This window comes from Vombatus ursinus, unplaced genomic scaffold, assembly GCF_900497805.2.
Source record: "Vombatus ursinus unplaced genomic scaffold, bare-nosed wombat genome assembly UNPS02014768.1, whole genome shotgun sequence".
In the NCBI taxonomy this organism is placed as follows: Eukaryota; Metazoa; Chordata; class Mammalia; order Diprotodontia; family Vombatidae; genus Vombatus; species Vombatus ursinus.
The window spans coordinates 8780535-8803560 of NW_020954546.1; the positions used below are offsets into that span (position 1 = coordinate 8780535).

Genomic DNA, 23026 nt, shown 5'->3' on the forward strand with positions numbered 1-23026 from the left:
CCATGTGTGGGGCACCAGAGACAGAGAGACGAAAAGGGAAACGAGCCCCTGCCCTCCCAGAGCTTCTGTTTTAAGGGGTTGGTGATGGAACAATTGGTACTTCCTATGTGCCAAGCCCTGTGCCAAGCAGTGGGATGCACAGAGAACAGAGAGGGAGTCCTGGCTCACAAAGGATTCACGTTCTAGTTGAGGGAGGCCTTACCAATAACACATACACACCTTGGTGTGTGAATACATGCATATGTATATTTTGTGGGTATGTATGTGTATGCAATATATATATATATATACATTTATACAGAGAAGTAAACACAAGAAAATTTGAGAAAGATGAGAGTAGAGAGTAGAAGGGAGTAGAGATTAGGGAAGGATTGTCTGGGGGGAGGCGGCACCTAAACTGAGTCATGGAAGGAAAGAAGAAAGGAAGGAAGGAAGGGAGGGAGGAAGGAAGGGGGAGGGATGGGAAGGAAAAGGGCTCACATGGTAATTGAGGAAATCAACACACTTAAGAGGGCTGAGCAGCAGGGCAGAAGGAAAGGCCTGGACGTACTAAGGATATAAAGTCAGACCATATGACAAGGCCAGGGGTCTTTAAGGTGGCAGTTCACATGGAGGCAGCTAAGTATTCTAGGAGGCAAAAGCTAGAGAAGTCCTTCATTTAAAGCCATGAGAAAACCTGCATAACTTATCTTTAATTCCTTATTGAATTTATTTCTTATTAAAATATGTAGTCTTAGGACTTTTTTCTGACAGTATTACATGATTTTTTTTTAGAGTGGGTAGACGGGAGTGCCCCTTGTATGCTACCATACAACTGACATGTATTTATCTGGTCTTTATTATCTTAGCAGTTTTGCGCTCTGCATATACCATAACCAACCTATTGGCAATGAGAAACATGTAAGATAATGTATTTATAGCCATTGCTACAAGTTTATAATGTGTTTTTCTATCTTGTTTTATGTATATGTTACATAACATTCAAAAAGAATTTTTTATGTGCATACCCTTTGACCCAGCAATAACACTTCTAGGGCTGTATCCCAAAGAGATCACACAAACGGGAAAAGGACCCACATGTACAAAAATATTCATAGCAGCTCTTTCTGTGGTGGCCAAGAATTGGAAATTGAAAGGATGCCCATCAATTGGGGAATGGCTGAACAAGTTGTGGTATATGAATGTAATGGAATACTATTGTTCTATAAGAAATGATGAGCAGGCTGACTTCAGATAAACCTGGAAAGGCTTGTATGGTCTGACGCTGAGTGAAGAGAGCAGAACCAAGAGAACAATGTACACAATAACAGCCATGTTGTGTGATGACTAATATTGATAAACTTAACCCTTCCCGGCAATACAAGGATCTAAGACATCTCCAAAGGCCTCGTGATGGAAAATGCTATTGACATCCAAAGAAAGAACTATGGAAGTTGAATTGCTATTTTTTTTCTCTTCTGTTGAGTTTTGTTTCTTCTTTCTGGTGGCTTCTCCTATTGGTTCTAATTGTTACTTACAACATTACTAATGTGAAAATATATTTAATAGGAATGTATTTGTATAGCCTATATCAGATTGTGTGCCGTCTTGGGGAGGGTGGTGGGGAGGAAGGGGGAGAAAAATTTTAAACTCAAAAGCATATGGAAATGATTGCTGATAAATCAAAACAAATTAATAAAAAAATTTTAAAAAAAGAAGATCTAAATTTTTAAAAAAATGAATTTTTTTTCCTGATTGAGAAAAGGATGTAAAATGCAGACCTCACAACTTTGAGGACTGAAAATTGCCAATTGTTTCCTAGTCCTTTATTTTATTGAGGACTTTCTCGAGCTTTTAGTTAGCTACCTTGGACACATTCGGGTTTTAGCTGAGATTTTCCATAGCTTGCATTTTAATTCTTTGGTTCTTTGCTCTTCTATTAACTCATAGCATTATTTTAATATACATTATAATACCAACCGAAAAAAAAAGTCTAGACTTTGAGTCAGAAGTCCTGATTTCAAGATCTATTGGCCATGACACTCCTATATCGGTAGCTGGAAAGACCCTCGGAAGTCATCTAATCTGACACCTCATTCCACTGATGGGGAGACTGAGGCTCGGACAACCTAAGGGGTTTGCGTAAGGTCGTGTAGGTAGTTCCCATCAGACTGGGATTTGAACCAAGGTTCACTCATTCCTGTCAGTGCTCCTTCCTCTGTATCACAGGGAAGGAAGGAAATCAAATCACCCTTCTGAGCCTCAGTTTCCTCATCTGTAAAATGGGGCTATGACTTCTTGCACTACCTACCTTAATCAATCAATCAACAAATACTTATCAAGCACCTACTATGTGCCAGGCATTGCACTAAACACTGGGGATACAAAAAGAGGCAAAAGACAGTCCCTGCCCTCAAGGAGCTTACAATCTAATGTGGAGGACAAATTGTAAACAAATATATACAAAGGGAGCGACAGACAGGATAAATAGGAAATAATTAACAGAGGGAAAGCTCTGGAATTAAGAGGGAAGGCTTCCTGTAGAAGGTGGGATTTTAGTTGGAACTTAAAGGAAGTCAGGAAGATCAGAGTGTTCCAGAGATTGGAGATAACCAGAGAGAATGTCCGGAGTCGAGAGATGGATGGTCTTCTTCTTAGAACAGCCAGGAGGCCAGTGTCCCTAGATCAAAAGAGTACATGTTGGGGAGTAAGGTGTAAGAAGACTGGGAAGATAGGAAGGGTCTTGGCTGTGAAGGGCTTTGAAGGCCAAACAGAGAAGTTTGTATTTGATCCTGGAGATGATAAGAAGCCCCTGGAGCTTATTGAATGGGGCAGGGTGGGGGTGAATTGAGGTGTGTGTGTGTGTGTGTGTGTGTGTGTGTGTGTGTGTGTGTGTGAAAGACAGAGACAGAAAGACAGAGAGACACAGAGGCATACACAGACACAGAGACAGAGACAGAGAGACAAAGAGAGACAGAGAGAGAGAGAGATAGTCAGACCTACACTTTAGGAAAATTATTTTGAGTGGCTGAATAGAGGATGTATTGGAGTGGAAAGAGATGCAAGGAGACGCCTCCCCCCCCTCCAAAGGCTAGTGCAATAGTCCAGGACTGGGCTGACGAGAGAGCCTGCATTTAGCCAAGTGCTTGGCACACAGTAGGCGCTAAATAAATATTGAGTGAGTGAGTGAGTGGTGGCGGTGTCAGAGGAGAAAAGAGGACATATTCAGGAGATGTTGCAAAGGCAGGCGTTGGCAGCAGGTTGGATATGGGTGATGAGAGACAGCAATAACACCTAGGTTGTGAGCCCAAGGGAACCGAAGGACGGTGTTACCCTCCACAATAATAAGAAAGGTAGGAAGGGAGGATCTGGGGGATAGATAATGAGTTCTGTTTTATGCATATTGAGCATTATGGGAGAAATATCTCTTCTCTGAGTTCGTGTGGCAGGTATTTTGCTGCCAAAATATATTTACCATGATGGAAATTATAGAAGGAAAGACCGAGGTTTTATTATCATCCTCAAGCATAGATTTAGGCCTTGGAGGAAACCTGAATAATCATTAGGATTCTAACAAGCCTTCTTACAGGTAGTATTACATTCCAGTGACAAAGAATTCATTTCAATATTGCAATCTTGTACATTTCTTTTTAGGCCATAAAAATGCAAGAAAAGAGAGATTCCTAAACCTATGCTTTCTTCAATGTCATGGAAAATGGAACAAATTTAAGAGAATTATCATCTCATACATCCCCTAAGGACTCAGATTCCATCAAACTCTACAGAGGACTGACCTGTGTCAGTTTGCAAATGAAACTACATTTAGAGGATTCACAAATAAACTAAATGAGGAGGATGATTTCCATGGCCCCAAGGAGTCAGGGACAGTTGACATTCTTGCTCTGGCTTCCTATCTAAGGAATCTTTAAGGTCTTAAGTAAATTTTCCCATCCTGTGGGACAGCTTTTGGTCAGGGGAGGTGAATGTGACAAGAAAATAGACTTTTAGTTCATCAAAATTTGCAGGAGGAACAAAAAGAAAGAAAAAAATGAAACATTATCATTAACCGAGTTTAAGACGGCTACTGGAAATCCAGTTGGAGATGGGAGACTGGAGGTCAGCAGAGGGATTGGGGCCAGATGGGTAGCCCTGAGAACAGACTGTTGGTTGTTATGATGTATTAAAGGACTTTATAAATCATAGTGTGCTAAGTAGGTGTGAACTATTCTTTTTTTATTTTTTTAACTAACTAATGAAAAAACTACTCATATTTATAGAACTGGCTGAATCAAATCAGCAGGCTGGACTTGATTGATGGCATCTGACGTTTCTTCCAGATCCAGATATAGGATCCTATGACTTCCTTGTGGTCAATGTGATATGGTAAGAAAGAGCATGGACCCCGGAGTCAGAGGACCTGGGTTCAAAGCCTGCCTGGGTTCAAATGCTTGCCACCTGGGTGACCTTAGGCAGGTCACTTCCCCTTGGGTCTCAGTTTCCTCACCCCAAGAGTGAGGGGACTGGACGAGATGGGTTCCAGGGCTCCCTTCAGCTCTATATCTCCGGTCCCCACTTACCCACAACGTAGATGTGGTCCCGGAAGCTGACAGCATTGATGCATTTGGCCTCCACCGGCATGGACGACTTCAAGCACCACTTGTTGGCCGAAGCGTCGTAACACTGAGTCTTGTCCGTTGCCAGCTTTCCGTTGGGTCCTCCCCCAATCACATACAGCTTCTTTTTATGGCTGGCAGCGGCAAAGGAGCTCACGTGGATCAGGAGAGGGGCCGCCTGGACCCCGGGAGAGGAAGTGAGATGGTTGTCTCAGTACCAAAGGGGACAGAGTCAGTCTGGTTCTCCAATCCCCTCCCCACTCCCCCTACTCTTTCACCCCAACATATTAGACAGGGTGTGAGGTGGTGAAGAGATGGCTGGAGGACTTAGGGAAGGAGGAGCTGAGTTCAAATTTTGGTTCTGCCCCTTCATACCGCCCTAGACCTCAGTTTTACCACCTGTTAGTGAGGAAGTGGGATTAGACAGTCTTCAATGTTCCTTCCAGTTCTAAATCTAGGAACCTAAGAATCAAAGAAGGACTGATGCAGTCTCAGAAGATGAGATATCTGTCCTTGTTCTCGGGGCCCTGCCTCTTCAAATAAGACTACTAGCATCTCCTTGTGACTCAGAGGGAAGCATCCTTCATCTCACAGAGGAGGAAACTCAGCCCAAAGAGATCAAAGGATCATCCATCTAGATCTGAAAGAGATTCCAGAGGCCATCTAGACCAACTTCATCATTTTACAGACGAGGACACTGAGGCCCATAGAAGCTAAGTGAGTTAAGTGACTTGCTGATGGTCACTTGTGGGATTTGAACCCAAGACCTTGGACTCCAGAGTCAGTGTCCTTTGTACCATTCCCCACTGCCTCCACCTGTCCCCTTTCTTCCAGAATCTCTACACCCTGCTCTAGGGTGGTGCCATCAGCTGAGCTGACAGACACACCCTAAACCCAGTAGAGACAGAACGGTTTTTCCTTGTTGTCACCTAGGAATCATTTCCCAACCTCAGCCTGATGAGTCATTGGCTCAGCACAGACTTCTGGGAGTAGATACCCAAGACCATATTAAAAAAAAAAAAGCCATCTCCACAAATGACAATTCATGGGAATGCCACAATGTCAGCACATCCTCTCCCCCACCCTACTCAACAATTCAGGTCTTGTCTTTTCAGTCCAAGCAACCTCTCTTACACAGTAGAGTCAAATCCCATCTCTGATCCCACCTGCCTGTGTGACCTTGGCCAAGTAACTTAACCTCCCTCGACCTCAGCCTCCTCATTTGGTCTTGAGATGGACAAGATGGCCTTCCTGCTCTATATCTACGGTCTGATGTCCTCTGGTCCATACAGGGATCTCCATTGAACAGGGTCCAGTGCTGTCGGGCCAGCAGGTAGCTTAGGGCCGTGTTGTTCTCTGCCCTTCTCCCTCCTTCCCCTAGAGTAAACAATCCAGGCTACCCAGGCTCCAGTCCTGTGACTCTTTGGAGATCACAGGATCTTGGATTTAGAGCCAGAAGGGACCTTTGAGAGCACTGAATCCAACTTCCTCATTTTATAGATGAGGAAACTGAGGCACAAGGAGGCCACTTGCCCAGGACTTCCTGACTCCGAGGGCAATGCCCCATTGAAACCAGTGACACCACTCTTCCAATGATGTCAGATTTGGAGTTTTTCCATATTTCGGTTTTTGTTGTCGTTCTACATTAAATGCTGGAATGGTTTTTTTTTTTTTTGCTATTGCTGAGTGTCAGAGATCTTTAATGCCATTTTGCTGAATGGGAAATGACAAGGACTTGGGACCAAACCCCAACCCTGCTTCATCACTTAAACCTCCTTGGGCCTTAGCTTCTTCATCTATAAAACGAGGGAGGTTGGGCCACATGGCCTCTGAGGCCCCGTCTAGCTTTACCCCCATGACCTTAGGTTGTGTAAATGATTAACTGTTAATGAATAAACAAGGGATGATTTCACAGATGAGGAAACTGAGGCCTACAGAGGTTAAGTGACTTGCCCAAGGTCACAAGGCTAATAAAGTTTTGAAGGCAGATTCAGCCCCCAGGTCTCAGAGCCTATTCCTCTAATCACTACACCACACTGCCTAATGCCATGTCTGGGTACAAACACACCAGCTGACAAGCGAAAGAAGACAGAGGATGGAAGAAAGCCTTGAAGACACGCCCACGATGCTGCCCTGGAAGAGACCTTCTGTCTTCTAGCTGAAGCCATTCTCTCTGTTGGCATCTAAAAGATTTCCCTTAGTGGATGTTGCGATCACCACCTTCTGAAGGGAGGGGTATAGACGGTAAGCGACTGGCCACATCCCTGACCCTCTAGCAGCAAACAAGATACTCCAGAATGGGAAGGGCAAAGGTGGAGGTTGAACAAAAGGATTTAAAGAATTTTTTAAGACATAGAACTTTTAAAATATCCCAGGAAAAACATCTAGACTCTACCTCTGACCAACAGTTATGAAAAGGGTCATATGTTTCCACATTATTAATTCTCTGCAGACCATCAAAGCCGCCAATGACGTAGACTTTGCCACCCAGAACCGCCATCTTGTGTCTCCATCGGCCAAAATTTAAATACTCAATTTGGATCCACTTGTTGATGGAAGAATTATACTTCCAGACATCCCGTTGTGTTTCCTTACCACCTACAGTGGAAATAAGACATGGGTTGTTAGGTCAGAAAGCTTTAAAACTCTATGTGAAATCAATGAGGACTTTGGACCAGTGATGGAAGTAAGATTTTAAAACCGTAAGACACATGATGCTGCTTTTTGAGGCACTGTGTCTCACAAGCTTGTGGATCCAGAGCCAGAAGGGGCCTTGGAGAGGAGATCTGGTTGGAGCCTTCCTCCCCATTTTACTGATGAGAAAACTGAGGCTTAGGAATATTAGGTCCAAGGTCACACAGGAGTAAACATCAAAAGTAGGATTTGAACTCAGAGTCTCTGATTCCAGAGTCAATATCCTTTTCACTGTGTCTGGCACAAAGTAAGAGCTTAATAAATGATTATTGACTGTACCAAACTACTTCCTCTCCTATTTCAACAGACAGGACCCATAGCAGTAGAATGTAAGATCCATGAGGGCAGGACTGCTTGGCCTTGTCTGTATCCCAAACGCCTTGCGCAGAATAGATGATTAACTGGCATTGAACTGAACCAAATTTCTAAACTACAAATACAGAGCAATGTAGTGCTTGTCTGCTTACTAGACCATTGCCTCGAGCAAGGCTTCCTAACCTCTTTTGTGCCCTGGAGCCCTTGGGCAGCCAGTCTGGGGAAGCCTACCGACCCTTCTCAAAATCACATCTTTAAGTGCATAAAATGAAATATGACATAATTGCATAATTAATATTACAGAGAAAACCAAAAGTTAGTAAAAATAAGGATTTTTTTCTCATTCTAGCATGGATCCCCTGAAGTCTGTCCAAGGGGTTCCCAGACCCCCTTGCCTAAAGGCCCCCCTCTGCACTTTCCCTTCTCCCCCAGTTCTGAGGGTTCTCTCCAGAGGGGGGCACCTGGTAGGCTTGTCAGTCTCTCTCTGGTGCATATGCAGGAAGTATCATCATGGCTTTGAAGCCGGAAGGAGCGTCTACACCAGCGGTGGGTGGGCTGGGATGACTGACTCCATCTCAGCTTCTGGACCTGCCCCATGGTCTCGAGGTAGTGAGGTGGTGGCAGTGGGTTAGAGTGCTATGTCTGAAGTCAGGAAGGTCTGAGTTCAAATCCAGCCTCAGACACTTACTAGCTGTGTGATCCTGGGCAAGTCACTTAAGCTCTGTTTGCCTTAATCCATTGGAGAGGGAAATGGCAAACCACTCCAGTGTCTTTGCCAAGAAAACCCATGGACAGTCTGGTCCACAGGGTCACGTTCAGACCGCAGAGGCACCCTACCTGATATGTAGACTTCATTTTTTAAGGTCACACAGGCAAACTCCACCCATTTTTTGTTCTCACTCTCTGGTTCCTGCTCAGTAATTGGGAGCTTGGCTACCTCCAGGCGACTGCGCCTCAGTGGGTCCAAGCAGGTCACTTCAGCCACAAACTTCTCATCTTTAGTGCAGCCTCCAATGATCATAAAGACCTCAGACTGAAATTCGTGCATCCTGGGCTTGGTTCTCTCCGAAATAATCTGAAAACCAAAGAAACACATCCTTTAAAAATGCAAATTTGTTTATAGTCATGACAATAGCTAATATTTGCAGGTCTGCAAAACACTCTAAACTCATTTCAAAGAATGCTGAAGACTCAAACTGACAAACATATAAAGCATTTCATCTTCTCAATTCTCACCTCCAAGAAGTCAATAGAGGCTGGGAGACTCACACCTGTGTCTCTGCTCCATTATAGATAATGATTCTATTCTTCCACAAAGGAGATGGGGCATGGTTGGTCTGTACAGCACATTGTGTGACTCCTGGGGAATAACCCAGGCCCTGGGTCAGAAACACCTGCTTCGTAGATGAAGCATCATTAAGCCGTGCTCCAGTGTATTTCTATTTCTTTGTATTTCTGATCATTTCTGTAATGGTCAGATTGCTCCTGTCGCTATTTCCTGGTCTTATTCTCACATGAAGTTGAAGAAGGGTGGCATAGTGCCTAGAGTGTTAGGCATGGAGTCAGGAAGAGCTGGGCTCAAATCCAGCTTCAGACACTTACTAACTGAGTGGTCCTGGGTGGATCGCTGACTCGACCTTTCCAGAGTCTCATTTTCCCCATTAGTAAAATGATAATAATTACCCCAACTTCATAGGGTTGCCGTGAGGACCAAAATGAGATACTGCTTATAAAGCACTCTACAAACTGTAAAGTGACCGTAAGTGTGAGCCATGTTGATGATAATACATGCTCTGATAAAATAAATCCCCCTTTTATTGTTATTGCAATCACAAGCCAGAGCCACCAGAGAGCAGCACCATCATTCACAAGGTTTGAGGGTTAACCAGGCTGGTCAGTTTCAAAATCACCACCCCTGTTCCATAGGATAATAGATTCCGGAGCTGGAAGGGAGCTCCCCATTCTACAGATGAGGAAACAGAGGCAGGGAGTCTAAAATGATTTTTCCCAGTGTCACACAAGGAGTAAGAAGCATAGGCAGGATTTGAACCTCAGGACCCTGCTTCCCCTGCCCAGCCTGCACTGCACCCCCGCCCCCTACCACACCCCAAGTGATAGCAAAGGGTTATTGAGATTCAGAGTTTTGGGAGTTTGGACATCATCTCTATGACAGTTGGAGATCCTGAATCTTAGGTCAGAAGTCACTTCATCCAACCCTCTCATTTTATAGAGAAGGAAACTGAGTCCCAGAGAGATTAAACTGACAGATAGATAGACAGAGCATTTATTAAGCACTTACTGTGTTCCAGGCACTGTGCTAAGCCCAAGGAATTAAAGGAGCTTAGAAGGGGAAGACACCATATAAAAGGGAGACATAAAGAGGTGGGAAGGTACCCACTCAGGGGCAAGGTGGAAATTGGGGTGTTCCAGGCTGCATCTGAACAGGGCATGGCGGCTAACGTGAGGGCTTGCTTCCTGGAATGTACAGTGTTGCACTAAGTGTGTGTCCGAGGTGGGATGTGAGTTCGAGTCTCTGTCTGCTACAGCAAGCTGCCTCTCGTCATCATCATCATCATCGTCACAATCATCATCATCATCATTGTTATCATTAACAGGCAGTCTGATGCAGTGAGTAGAGCCTCTCTTCCCCTCTCCCTCCCCTCCTCATCCCCATCCCTAAAATCCAAAGTACAAAACCCAGTTTGTTCCAGTTGTTAGCCCCATTTATCCCTCCTTTCTACCTGCTTCGCACCCACAGGCCCTGCCATGTTTGCTATTGCCATGCTTGGCTTCTCCCTGTCCCTTCTTCTCCCTCACACCTCATCATCCCCTCACGGCCATGCTCTAGTTTCCAGCATTCCAAGGGGTCAATTAACAAATCTTCAATACCCCCTGTTCCAACTTGCTAATGGAATCCCAGAACCCGCCACATAACTCAGATTCCCAAATAGAACTTTTTTTTCTGCCTGGTCTAGGATAAATTATTTTAGACCTCCCATAGACACTGTAAGGAGAACATTCAGGACCCAATATGTAATTATTGTAAACCTGGCTTGGTGTAATCTGAGCCCAAGAAGCTCTAGGGATGAGGGGGACCTTATTCACGTGTGTAAATGAAGCAAAATAATAAAAATGCTGACCAAATTTGGCCAAGTTCCACTTTGATTTTCCTGAGGCTGCCACAGACGCATAGATACATGGGATGTAAAGCTGGAGGGGTCCCTACAGATGTCTACTCTCCTCATTTTATAAAGGAGGAAGGCCTGACCAGACAGAGGAAGGGCATTGTCTAAGATCATTCAGCGAATGAGCAGCAGAGCCAAGATTCAAACAAGCACAGGGTTGGCTTGCTCTACACAGCTGTCATTTTCCTCCCACCTCATTGCCAGAGAGATGATACATCCTTGCTTCCTGTAAGAGCGAGAAGACCTCAGGACTTTGTCGGATGAGCGGGTCTGCTTCCACAGTCTCCACAAAATACCAGGGGTCCAGAAGAGGCAATCGGACGTTCTCCAGGACACGCGGGAGCAAACAAAGTCTCTCCGACTGTTTGTGCCGGACCCAGCACATCACCATCTCGAACACTTGGGATTCCTCAGTGACATAGAGGTCGTCACTCTGCAAGGTATGGTGGAGGGTGTCCACCGGGAGCTCCAGGAATTCATCATAGTTCAAGATTTGGGTGAAATTCTGGATGATGTAGCCTTGAACTTGCTTCTTTAAGTGGTCCAAGGAGTGTGTGTCTGCCAGTCTCAGGATTCCAACACAGTTTTCAGGGTTGAGGGCTTCAGTGAGAAAGCTGGCACAGGCATCTACCATCCTAAGGAACTGCAAGGAACACCATGAAATTAGAACATGTCAGAAAGGGATGGACTCCTATTTCATGTCTGGGATCATGAAGATAATCATAGGCTTGCAGGATTTTAGATACTGAACGACCTTAGATATGACCTTGGGTGAGCCACTTTGCCTCTGGGAGCCTCAGTTTCCCCATTTGTCAAATACACTAGATGGCCTCTGGGGCCCCTTCCAAATCTAGACCTATGAAGCCGTGATCTAGTCCAATTCCTTCATTTTGTAGGCGAGGAAACTAAAGCCTAGAGGGTTGAAATAACAGCCCAAGTTCAAATTTCAACATGTCATCTGGCTCAGGCCACCACTTTCAGGCAAAGAGGGCTGTATTTTTCCCATGTTAAGAGAAAAGTGACTAAAGTGTGCTGAGCCAGCACCCAGCAGGTGCTAAATATGTGTTTGTCAAATTGAATTCAGTGGGGCAACTCTGGAACACTGCCTACTAATTTCTGGAGAAGTTGCACTCTACATTGATGGAGAAAGGGACCACATGCCGGCAATTTCAGGCACTCGAAGTGTGAAGCAAGTATGACTATCAGGGACGTTAATTCCCCTCTGCATATTTTTAAAAATTGATTGATATATTTTGTTTTTGCATCATCTTTATTTTCAAATGTATAACTGCCTCTCCCAAGAGAAACATCTAGTCTTTATAACAAAGGATGAGAGAGAGAGAAAGAGACAGAGAGACACAGAGAGAGAGATAGAGAGACACAGAGAGAGAGAGAGAGAGAGAGAAGAGAGAGAGAGAAATCTCAGCAAAACTAATGAACAGAGTAACTGTTCCATGCCACAGTCCCTCAGCGCTCCAAAGGAAGGAAAGGAGTGCATTTACTCCTCTCATTGTCAGGGTCAAATTCGATCATTATCCATTAATCCCTTTTCATCTGTGATGTACACATGACTATCTGTGTAAACCTAGCTCCCTATTAGACATAACCTTGCTGTTATTTTAAGGAAATTTGATCTGATCCCAGGCCCAAACACCTGGACTTGGGCAAGACAGTTTTCACTCATAGCAGGGACTGCCCCAATGACGGTACAGGCAACAGAGCTGGCATCTTTGTTTAGTTGTTTTTCAGTCACGTCCTCATGACCCCATTATGGGTTTTCTTGGCAAACATCCTGGAATGGTTTGCCATTTCCTTCTTCAGTGGATGAAGCCTAACAAAGGTCAAGTGACTTGCCCAGGGTCACACAGCTAGGTGTTTGAGGCTGGATTTGAACTCAGGTCTTCCTGACTCCAGTCTGGGAGCTCTATCTGCTTCACCACCTAGCTTCTATCTATCTATCTAGATATCATTATCAAAATGTGTGTGTGTGTGTGTGTGTGTGTGTGTGTGTGTGTGTGTGCGCGTGTGTGTACATATAGTCAGTTAGATAATGACCTCTGGCCATTTAGAAACTGATGCTCGTAATCAGAACCAACTTGTGGTCATAGACATGTGAACGCTGCTCACCTCACCTCTACCATCCCTGCTCAGCAGCCTCTCCCCCTATAAGGTTCTAAGTGCCCAGGCTTATCCCCTACTCCAGCCCCCAGGACACTCTCCCTCCATTCTCAGTGAATCCCTCCCTGGCTCACAGTCTTTCCCTCCTCCCCAGTTCTTGCTCTCCTACCAGAAGATGGCAGCACATTGATGTTCCCATAAACAGCCTAATTTCCCAGTTCCTCATTCTACTCACTTCCCATGACCACCTACTCCATCTCATGCTTCTCCTTTCCTATGACTTCTCCTCTATTCAACCTCAGCTGCGTGCGTACGGTCACGACACATTAGTGGTCTATTTCCACATTCGCAACCCTGAAATTCCTTTGATCATAATCTTTTATCATTCCATTTCCCCTTCTATCTCACGATCCCTAACCCTGTTCTCCAACCTCCTGGTGACCTCCAATCCTCTGACCCCTCAATTCTTGCCTCAGGCTATAGTCCCTGCTCTAGCGACCCTCTCCTTCCTTCCTATCTTGATCCCCTGGTGAACCAAATCCATCCTATACCATATGCTCAAATCTTTCCCTCCCTTGTTCTGTCTCCGATCCTGCCTTGCCAAACACCAACCTGAGATTCTTTCCACCATTAGCCTCCTTTCCCTCCCATGCTGCCAAACAGAGCTGGGAAAAAATCACAGAATCATGCCGACTTGAGTCCTCTACAATTTATCTTCCATCATCTCAACCATGCCCTCTTTGGCAAAGCAATCTTTTTGCATCTCCCTGATCGATTCGCTCACTCCTTCACCATGATTGTTGTTCCAGACTTTTTCATTCCTCTGTAAGCTCCTCCCCCTACCCTCTCAGCTGAGGACCTGGCCCCAAATTTCATGAAAAAAATTGAGGTCATTTGACCTCATCTCATGAACAGAGTTCCCTCTTCTCATCTCATAACATTTCCCCAACAATCTCCTTCTTTATTCCTGTTTCTTAGGAAGAGGTGGCCCTTCTAATTCCCTCTGCATGCACCCTGGATTCTATCTATTTTATCTTCTCCAGAAGATTTCTCTCTCCATCATACTCTCTTTCTCTCTTAACGCCAATCTCTTCCAGTTTCCCTGCTAGCTACTGACATGCCCATGTCTCTTCCATCCTTAAAAAACCCTCATTTGGTCCTACCATCCCCACTAGCTATCATCCTGGTTTTATCTTTTGTGGTTAATACCTTGAGAAGGTTGTCCACAATGGGTGCCCCCCACTTCCCTTCTTCTCACTCCCTTCTAAGCCCTCTGCAGTCTGGCTTCCAGCCTCATCATCAACTCAAAGTGCTCTCTCCAAAGTTACCCGTGAACTCCTGGATTCATACCTTTTCTTTGGCTGTCCTCCATGCCTGAAATGCTTTCCCTCCTCACCTTTGCATCCTGGCTTCCACCAAGATTTAGCTTAAAATGCGTATCTACAGGAGGCCTTCCCTAGCCCCACCTCCAACTCTCACTGGCCCCTTCCCTCTGAGATTATTCTCAATCTAGTCTGTGTAAACCTTGTGTGTATATAATTGTTTATCCCCATTAGACCATAATGGAAGGCAGGGGCTATTTTTGCCTTTCTTTATACTCCTGCAAATTAGCACAGTGCTTGGTACATAGTAAGTGATTGATAAATTATTGTTATTATTATTAACTGGTAATTGATTGGACATATGTGGGAGGTGAAGGAGAGAGAAAAGTCAAAGATAACGTGTTCCCTTTGAGCATGAGAACCTAAGTGATGTTACCATAACATGGAAATTGGGGAGTTGGTAGAATAGGTTCATTGGAGTATGCAGCAGGATGAAACGCTACACAGAGGAAAAAAGGAGAAAAGATGACCTCATGTCTGGGAGAGCAGCTTCCTGTAGACTGGTGGAGACTTGAATGTGTTTTAGGGCAAATGGGGAGGAGCCCGTGAGGAAGGGAGAGATAAGAAGCCTCAGTCTCCTCATCTGCAAAATGAGAGTGTTGGATTAGATTATTGCTAACCCTAACCCTCAGACTCTCACTCCAACTTGAACTCTGACCCTATCCTTAACCCTAAGCCTTCCAGCCAGATCTATGATCTTTTTCTGTGGCTCTAAGACCCAGACCTGTCCATGTGGTACCTTTGAACCTACTTGGCTCTGGTTCTTCCTCTACCTGCACCCAGTTCTCCTGTAATGAGAAGATGATAATAACAATGATGATGATGACAATGATGAGGAGGAGGATGAGGATGAGGATGGTGAGGATGAGGATGAGGATGATGATATAGTGATTTGAGGTCTACAAAATACTTTACAATATTATCTCATTTGATCCATACAACAACCTGGCTATCAGTATTTTAGATATGAGAAAACAGAGGCAGAGGGGGTTTAAGTAATTAACCCAGGGTCACACAGCTAGTAAGTATCTGAGGAAGAATTCAAACTCAGGTCTTCTCCTGCTCTAGTCCAGAACTCTATCCATTATGCCGCCTCGAGGCCTCTAGATAAATTCTTCTAGACTGGGGCTTTACTTATTTTCAACCTTTCAGCTCAAAGGATAAAAATAAGTGAGACTCAATTTTCAGGCCACCTGCGGCCCACCTTCAGTGGGTTCACTTCTCCCTACAGAGCCTGCACGGGGTGTCCCCGGCTCAAGTGGTCCGTTCACTGAGCGAGCACTTTCCGGGAAGCCACGCAGGTGCATTTCAAGTCTTCACCTGCTTCTCAGGCTGTGGCGTCTATATTACTAAACTGGGTAAGAGTCTAAAAGTAGTCAAAAGACTGTTAACCATGCCCCACCTCCCACAGGTTCTGTGGTCCTGCCTTCTGATTAGTCCCTTTAATTCAATACAAAAACAAACTGATGGCCCTGCTCTGATCTCTGAGCCTACCCTGGTGTTGCCTGTGTAACTATGTATCTCTGTGTATCAATAAGTCAATCGACAAAAATGTTGTAAGCGCCCACTATGTGCCACTATGTAGGCATGTTAAGACCAACATGGAAAAGGCTTTGCCTTCAAGGAGCTTACATTCTAACAGGGGAGACAACTGTGCCCTCCCTCCCTAATTACCATGTATCTAACTTGCTTCCCCATAGAATGTAAGGGCCTTGAGAATAGGGACTGTTCCATTCTTTGTTTTTGTATCCTTATCTCTGAGCACCGTGCCTGGCATACAGAAAGTGCTTAATAAATGCCTGCCAGTTGACTACATACATGTTGTTCCCCATGCCCAATAGAATGTAAGCTCCCTAAGGGGAAACAATGTTTCATCTGTGGTTCTGTATTCCCAATACCTAGTGGCATGTTTGACACATAGTAGGTGCTTTAGAAATGTTTGTTGATTGATTGAAACAACATGCGTATAGATAGGTGTATATGTCACATATGAAGCAAGCCCAGGAGACCTTGGTGGGAGGGCACCAGCACTAGATGGCAATAGGAAAGGCTGCATGCAGAAGGCATCACCTGGGCTGAGTCTTGGAGAAAACCTGGGGCAAAATAAAGAATAGGTACATTCCAGGCATAGGAAAGAACCCATGTAGAGGCACAGTGAGGGGAGATCGAGTCTCATGCAGGAGGGGCAGCAAGAAGACCAGATTGGCTGGTCCATAGAATGTATGGAAAGAAAGAATGTGTGATACAGCTAGAAAGATAGGTTGGGTCAGAGTTTCAAATGCCAAATGACAGAGTTTTATTTGATCCTCAAAGGATCCAATAAGGGAGTTTTGGAGTATAGTGTGACATTGTCAGACTTGAGCTTTAGTAAAATCATTTTTAATCAATCAGTAAATAGTTACTAAGTGTCTACTATGTGTCAGGCTCTGCACTAAGATAGAAAAAGAGGCAAAAGATGGTTCCCTGCTCTCAAGGAGCTTACAATTTAATGGGGGAGACAACATGAAAACAGATACATACTAAGCAAGCTAAGTACAGGATAAATAGGAAGGCACTAGAATTAAGAAGGGATGTAGAAGGTGGGACTCAAAGAAAGCCAGAGAGGTCAATAGTCAGACCAGAGGAGGAAGAGTGTTCCAAGCGCAAGGGACAACTAGAGAGAATGCCAGGAGCTGAGAGATAGAGTGTCTTGTTTTTGGAACAGCCAGGAGGCCAAAAGTACACACAAGAGAGTAAGGTACAAGAAAACTGGAAAGGTCACAGCTGTATGAAGGATGCTTTGGAGAGAAAACACTCGAGTCAGGGAGACCAATGAAAGAGACTATTGCAAAAATTCTGGTTAGAGGTGATGAAGACCCGGAACATCATAGTGGCTGTGGGTAGAGAGAAGTCTGATGCAAGAGCTGTGGTGGAGGCAGAAATGACAATATTTGGCAACTGGACAGATTATATGGGTGAGAGAGCCTGAGAAGTCAGGAGTGATTCAGAGGGTACATACCTGGGTGACTGGAATGACAAAAATAGGGCAGCTCTGGGTTATTTATTTACTTATTTTTTGCATCATCATCCATACCCCTCTGTCTCCTTCTACAATACTCCTCCCTTCTTTGTAACAAGATATCCCCGTAACAAATAGGTATAACCAAACAAAACAAATACATGTTTAATTGGTCAGGTCAAAAAACGTATGTCTCATTCTGTATCTAAAGTCTGCATTTTTCTGCCAAGAGGTGGGAAGCATGATTCATATTCTCTAGAGTTTTGATTGGTCACTGCATTGATCAGAGTTCTTAAGCCTTCCAAAGTTATTTCCCTTTACAAGTCACTGGATAAATTATTCTTCTGATTCTGCTCACTTCACTCTGCATCACTTCGTACAACTCTTCCTAGATTTCTCTAAATCCTTCGCTTTTGTCAATAAGTGTCGACTCGTTGACTGCCTGATGGTGGGAGATGAAAAGCTTAATTAAAGAGTTAATGGGCAGGATTCCCACAAGGACTTTATTAGTTATGCCCACGGCACCTCTCACGACTTCCCCCCCAACTAGGTTCCACATGAAGCTTCTCTGAGGCAGGCATGCCCCAACCTTCAAGCAGGCACAGGCCCCAGTAAAAGCACAAGCTTTTGTCATCCTAATAACAGCCCATGCTCGGATCTAGCCAGTTCACTGAGACAAGAACTAACAAGTTTCTGGGAGTTTTGAGTTTCTGTTGACTATCTCACCAGGTCTCTCAGTTCACCCACCTGGAAGAGGCTGGCAGCTTCCAAGACCCGCTGGACATTTTGTTTGGTAATGAGAGCCTTACTTGTATACGTATAGTCTAAGAGAATATTCATAGTTTCTGCATCCACGCCTTTGATGATGATTTTCTTCTCATATTTCTCCTTTAAGTCATTACAGAACATGGCCCTGAAAGAGAAATAGAGGCAGTCCCCAACTTACGTGTGCCCAACTTATTATGTACAGCCCTTTCTTCCATGGTAGTCCCCTTTGAGGCCCTAGTGGGTCCCTCCCTTCTCCCCACTACTGCTGCTTAGACTGGTGCAGGAAGAGTTTTGTACCAAGTCAAAGGACCTGGGTAGGGAGGCCCCTGGTCTTCCTCAAGAGCTGTCTCTGGTACTTAGAATAGGATCACAGGATTGAAGCTGGAAAGTACTGTAGAGGTCATTGAATCCAGCCTCCTTTCATAGAAGAGAAAATTGAAGCTCAGAGATTAAGTGACTGACCCAGAGTCACACAGCTAGTAAGTCTCTGAGTTGGGATTAGAACTCCGAGTCCAGTGCTCAGCCCACTATGACCACCTTGCCTTTCTATTTTTGGAATATAAGAGAATTTTGCAGTGACCCACAATGTAGCACCTATGGGTGATGTTACAAGACCTAAATGAAAAGAGAGAAAGGGAAGAAGAATCGTAAGAGACAGTCCACTTATTTATTTTTTTTTTTGCATCCTATCTGTTTTATTAGCAGCAAAGATAACCTACTTTAAAAAACCACAATAACCCTTGCATAAAACACCCAAAGAAAAGCTTTAAAAAGACTGCATTCTGAGCTCTATAGTTAAGGTTTCTCTGCTATAGAGTGCCTGGTCAAAACCACAGCTGGTGAGAGTGGAAGAGGAAGCAGGCAATACATTCCTGGGGCCCACGTAATGAAAGCAATAGAGTAACTGACATTCAATGGAGTGAGAATTGTGCTCAGGTATATACATATATACATACATATATATATATGTGTGTGTGTGTGTGTGTGTGTGTGTGTGTATGTATAGCCACCCTCTAACTGTCAATGTCCTGTGAAAAAGCCCTGTTTGCCTGCCCTAGTTACCGTCTCTACTTCCTCAAATCTCTGTGCTCACCTTTTCCTCTACTGCCTAATCCCCTGAACATGCAGAGTCCCTACTGCAGGAAGCTACCAGCATTTGGGAGCAGAGTGGGGATCCCCACTCCTACTGCCACTGTGGCTAGTGATGGAGCAAACCCAATGAACACATGAGAGATATTTTTGCACATCCTAACTGGGGAACCTTGGCTGCATCTTCTTATATAGAGACATCATTAGGTATGGTTTTAGGGTGCAACTGGCAGAACACTAAAATTCAAGCTCATTATGGGTTAAACGGGTCTTTGTAGACTAGCCTAGAATCCAAATCGCCATGATATATGACATATCTTCTATGAGAAGATTTGCTTCAAGTTCCAAACAACAATAATGATTAAAAGCATCATCTGCATTTATTTACTTATATTTATGTCACATAAACATATGTATCTTCATTTGCTCCAACATTAGAATGTAAGCTAGCTTAAACATCAAATTGGAAATCCTGAAAGTCAAAGGAGAGATTAATAAAATTGAAAGAAAACCATTGAATTAATAAAACGAGGAGCTGGTTTTAAGGGAAAAAACAATGAATAGATAGACAGTTGGTTAATTTGATTTAAAAAAAGAAAGAACCAAATTACTAGTATCAAAAATGAAAGAGATGAATTCAACATAAATAAAGATGAAATTAAAGCAATTATTAGGAGCTATTTTGCCCAAATATATGCCAATAAATCTAACACTTTAAGTGAAATGGATGAATATTTAATACATATATATATGTATGTATAAATTGCCCAGATTAACAGAAGAGGAAATAGAATATTTAAATAATTCTATCTTAGAAAATGAAATTGAACAAACCATAAATGAGCTCCCTAAGAAAAAATCCTCAGGACCAGATGGATTCACAAGTGAGTTCTACCAAACGTTTTTTAAAATTTTTTGTGAATTTATTTTGATTTATCAACAATCACTTCCATATGCTTTTGAGTTTAAAAATTTTTCCCCCTTCCTCCCCACCACCTTCCCCAAGATGGCACACAATCTGATATAGGCTATACATATACATTCCTATTAAACTTATTTTCACATTAATGATGTTGTAAGTAAAAATTAAAACCAATAGGAGGAACCATCAGAAAGAGGAAACAAAACTCAACAGAAGAGAAAAAAAAATAGCAATTCAAATTCAATAGTTCTTTCTTTGGATGTGGATAGTCTACCAAACATTTCAAGAACAATTATTTTTAAAACTATATAAGTTATTTGGAAAAATAGACAGAGAAGGAATTCTATCAAATTCTTTATATGACACAAATATGGTGCTAATACCTAAACCAGGAAGAGCGAAAACAGAGAAAGAACACTAGACACCAATTTCCCTAATCAATATTGGTGCAAAAATTTTAAATAAAACACCAGCAAGGAGATTACAGTAATACATCACAGAGATCACACTCTATGTCCAGGTGGGATTGATACCAGGAATGCAGGATTAGTCCAATATTTGGAAAACTATCAGTATGATTGACCATATCAATAACAAAACAAACAAAAATCATATGAATATCTCAATAAGTGCAGAAAAAGCCTTTAATAAGATACAACATTCATTCCTATTAAAAATTCTCGAAAGAATAGGAATAAATGGAGCTTTCCTTAAAATAATAAGTAGTGTTTGTCTAAAACCATCAGCATGCATTATTTGCAATGGGGATAAGATAGAAGCCTTCCCAATAAGATCAGGAGTGAAACAAGGATGCCCATTATCACCACTATTATTCAATATTGTACTAGAAATTCTAGCTACAGGAAAGAAGAAAAAGAAAGTGAAGGTATTAGAATGGGTAATGAGGAAACGAAACTATCACTCTTTGTAGATGATATGATGGTATACTCGGAGAGTCCTACAGAATCAACTAAAAAACCAGTTGAAATAATTAACAGCTTCAACAAAGTTGCAGGATAGAAAATAAAACCACACAAAACATCAGCATTTTTATATATTACCAACAAAGTCCAGCAGCAAAAAATAGAAAGAGAAATTCCTTTTGAAATAACTGCAGACAATATAAAATACTTGGGCATTTACCTGCCAAAACAAACCCAGGAACTATATGAACACAATTACAAAACACTTTTCACACAAATAAAGTCAGATCTAAACAACTGGAGAAATATTAATTGCCCATGGCCAGGCAGAGCCAATATAATAAAAATGATAATTCTACCTAACTTAATTTACTTATTCAGCACCATACCAATAAAACTACCAAAAATTATTTTATAGAGCTAGAAAAAATAATAACAAAATTCATCTGGAAGAACAAAAGGACGCCCATCAATTGGGGAATGGCTGAACAAGTTGTGATATATAATTTTGATGGAATACTATTGGGCTATAAGAAATGACAAGCAGGATGTTCTCGGGAAAACCTGAAAAGACTTACAGGAACTCAGGCAATGTGCAATGAGCAGAGCTAGGAGATCATCGTACACAGTAACAGCGTTCTCAGCAAGATAATTATCCAAGACAATTGAAAAATGCTATCCAGCTCCAGAGAAAGAATTGATGGAGTCTGAATGCAGATTGAAGCATACTTTTTCTTTATTTTTCTTATTTTTGTTTTTTTTGGGGGGGTTCCTGTGTTCTCTTTTGCAACATGGCTAATACGGAAATATGTTTTGCAAGACTGCACATGCACAATCTATATCAAAGTGCTTTTCTTCTCAAGGAAGGGGGAGGGGAAAGAGGAAAAAAATTTGGAATTCAAAAATTATTTTTAAAGAGAATGTTTAAAATTGTTTTTACATGTAATAAAATAAAAACATTCTTTAAAAAAAAAGAATGTAAGTTTGCTGGCACAATGGATAGTGTTCTGGCCTTGGAGTCATAAAGGCTCATCTTTCTGAATTCAAATTCAGCCTCAGACACTTACTAGCTGTGTGACCCTGGGCAGATCACTTAATGTTTGCCCCAGTTCCTCATCTGTCAAATGAGCTGGAGAAGGAAACGGCAAACCACTCCAGTATCTCTGCCAAGAAAACTCTAAACGAATAGTTGGACGCAACTGAAACAACTCAATAACAATTATTCCTGTTACTTGTATCTCCAGTGTTTAGCACAGTGCATGGCATACAGTAGGTGCTAAGTAAATGCTTGTTGATTTTTTTTTTATTGATCTCTCTTATTTATGTAGCACTTCAGCATTCACTTTAATTCAACAAGCATTTAATAAATGCCTACCGGGCGTCAGGTACTGAACTAGGCTCTGGGAGTGTGACTCAAAAGCCAACAGTCCTTGGCATTAAAGAGTTTCACTTGGGTGGCAGGGGGTCCAGGCTGGGCGGCAGAGAGGAATCAAGGAACATTATATATACATGTAAGTAAAAACAAAACATCTGTGTACATACACATATATACACGTGTGTGTATATATGTGTGTATGTGTGTGTGTGTGTGTGTGTGCATACAGGATGTCCCAAAAGTCTTAGTGCAGTTTTAAGTTTCAGTAACTTCAGAGGCATAAATGCTACAAACTTACGAAATTGATATCTGAAACTTTAATTATTTAAAACTTTTAAATATCTGTATGTTTCTTATTAAAATTCAACATAATCACTAAACTTTCAGGTATCAGTTTTGTAAGTTTGTAGCATTTATACTTCTTTCAGACTGAATCAGGTAGAGAGAGAGGGGATCTGTGTTAGAAGTGATGCAAAGTACATTGAAGGAATGATTTATAAGATGTCAAAAGACAAAGAAATTCTAGCCTTTATTGATAGCAAAAAAGAATGACCAAGAGAACTTGTGATCTACATGTCTATACTCTCTCATTTATACAAAACCTTTATGAGGGTTTTCTATATATGAACTGAGGGCAACCTCCGTGAGGCTCTTTGGAGGGAACT

At 42.7% G+C, this 23026-nt stretch overlaps 1 protein-coding gene across 1 annotated transcript in view; it reads right to left on the reverse strand.

Annotated features, from left to right (window-relative positions):
• KLHL6 (kelch like family member 6) overlaps positions 1-23026 on the reverse strand; it is a 39335-nt gene that overhangs the window by 3143 nt on the left and 13166 nt on the right. Inside the window, exons 2-6 of the mRNA XM_027861974.1 lie at positions 18032-18197; positions 10980-11429; positions 8439-8676; positions 6988-7190; positions 4557-4770 (exon numbers count right to left, since the gene is read on the reverse strand). Of these exons, the coding sequence (XP_027717775.1) occupies positions 4557-4770; positions 6988-7190; positions 8439-8676; positions 10980-11429; positions 18032-18197 (1271 nt within the window). The remainder of the gene's footprint in view (positions 1-4556; positions 4771-6987; positions 7191-8438; positions 8677-10979; positions 11430-18031; positions 18198-23026) is intronic.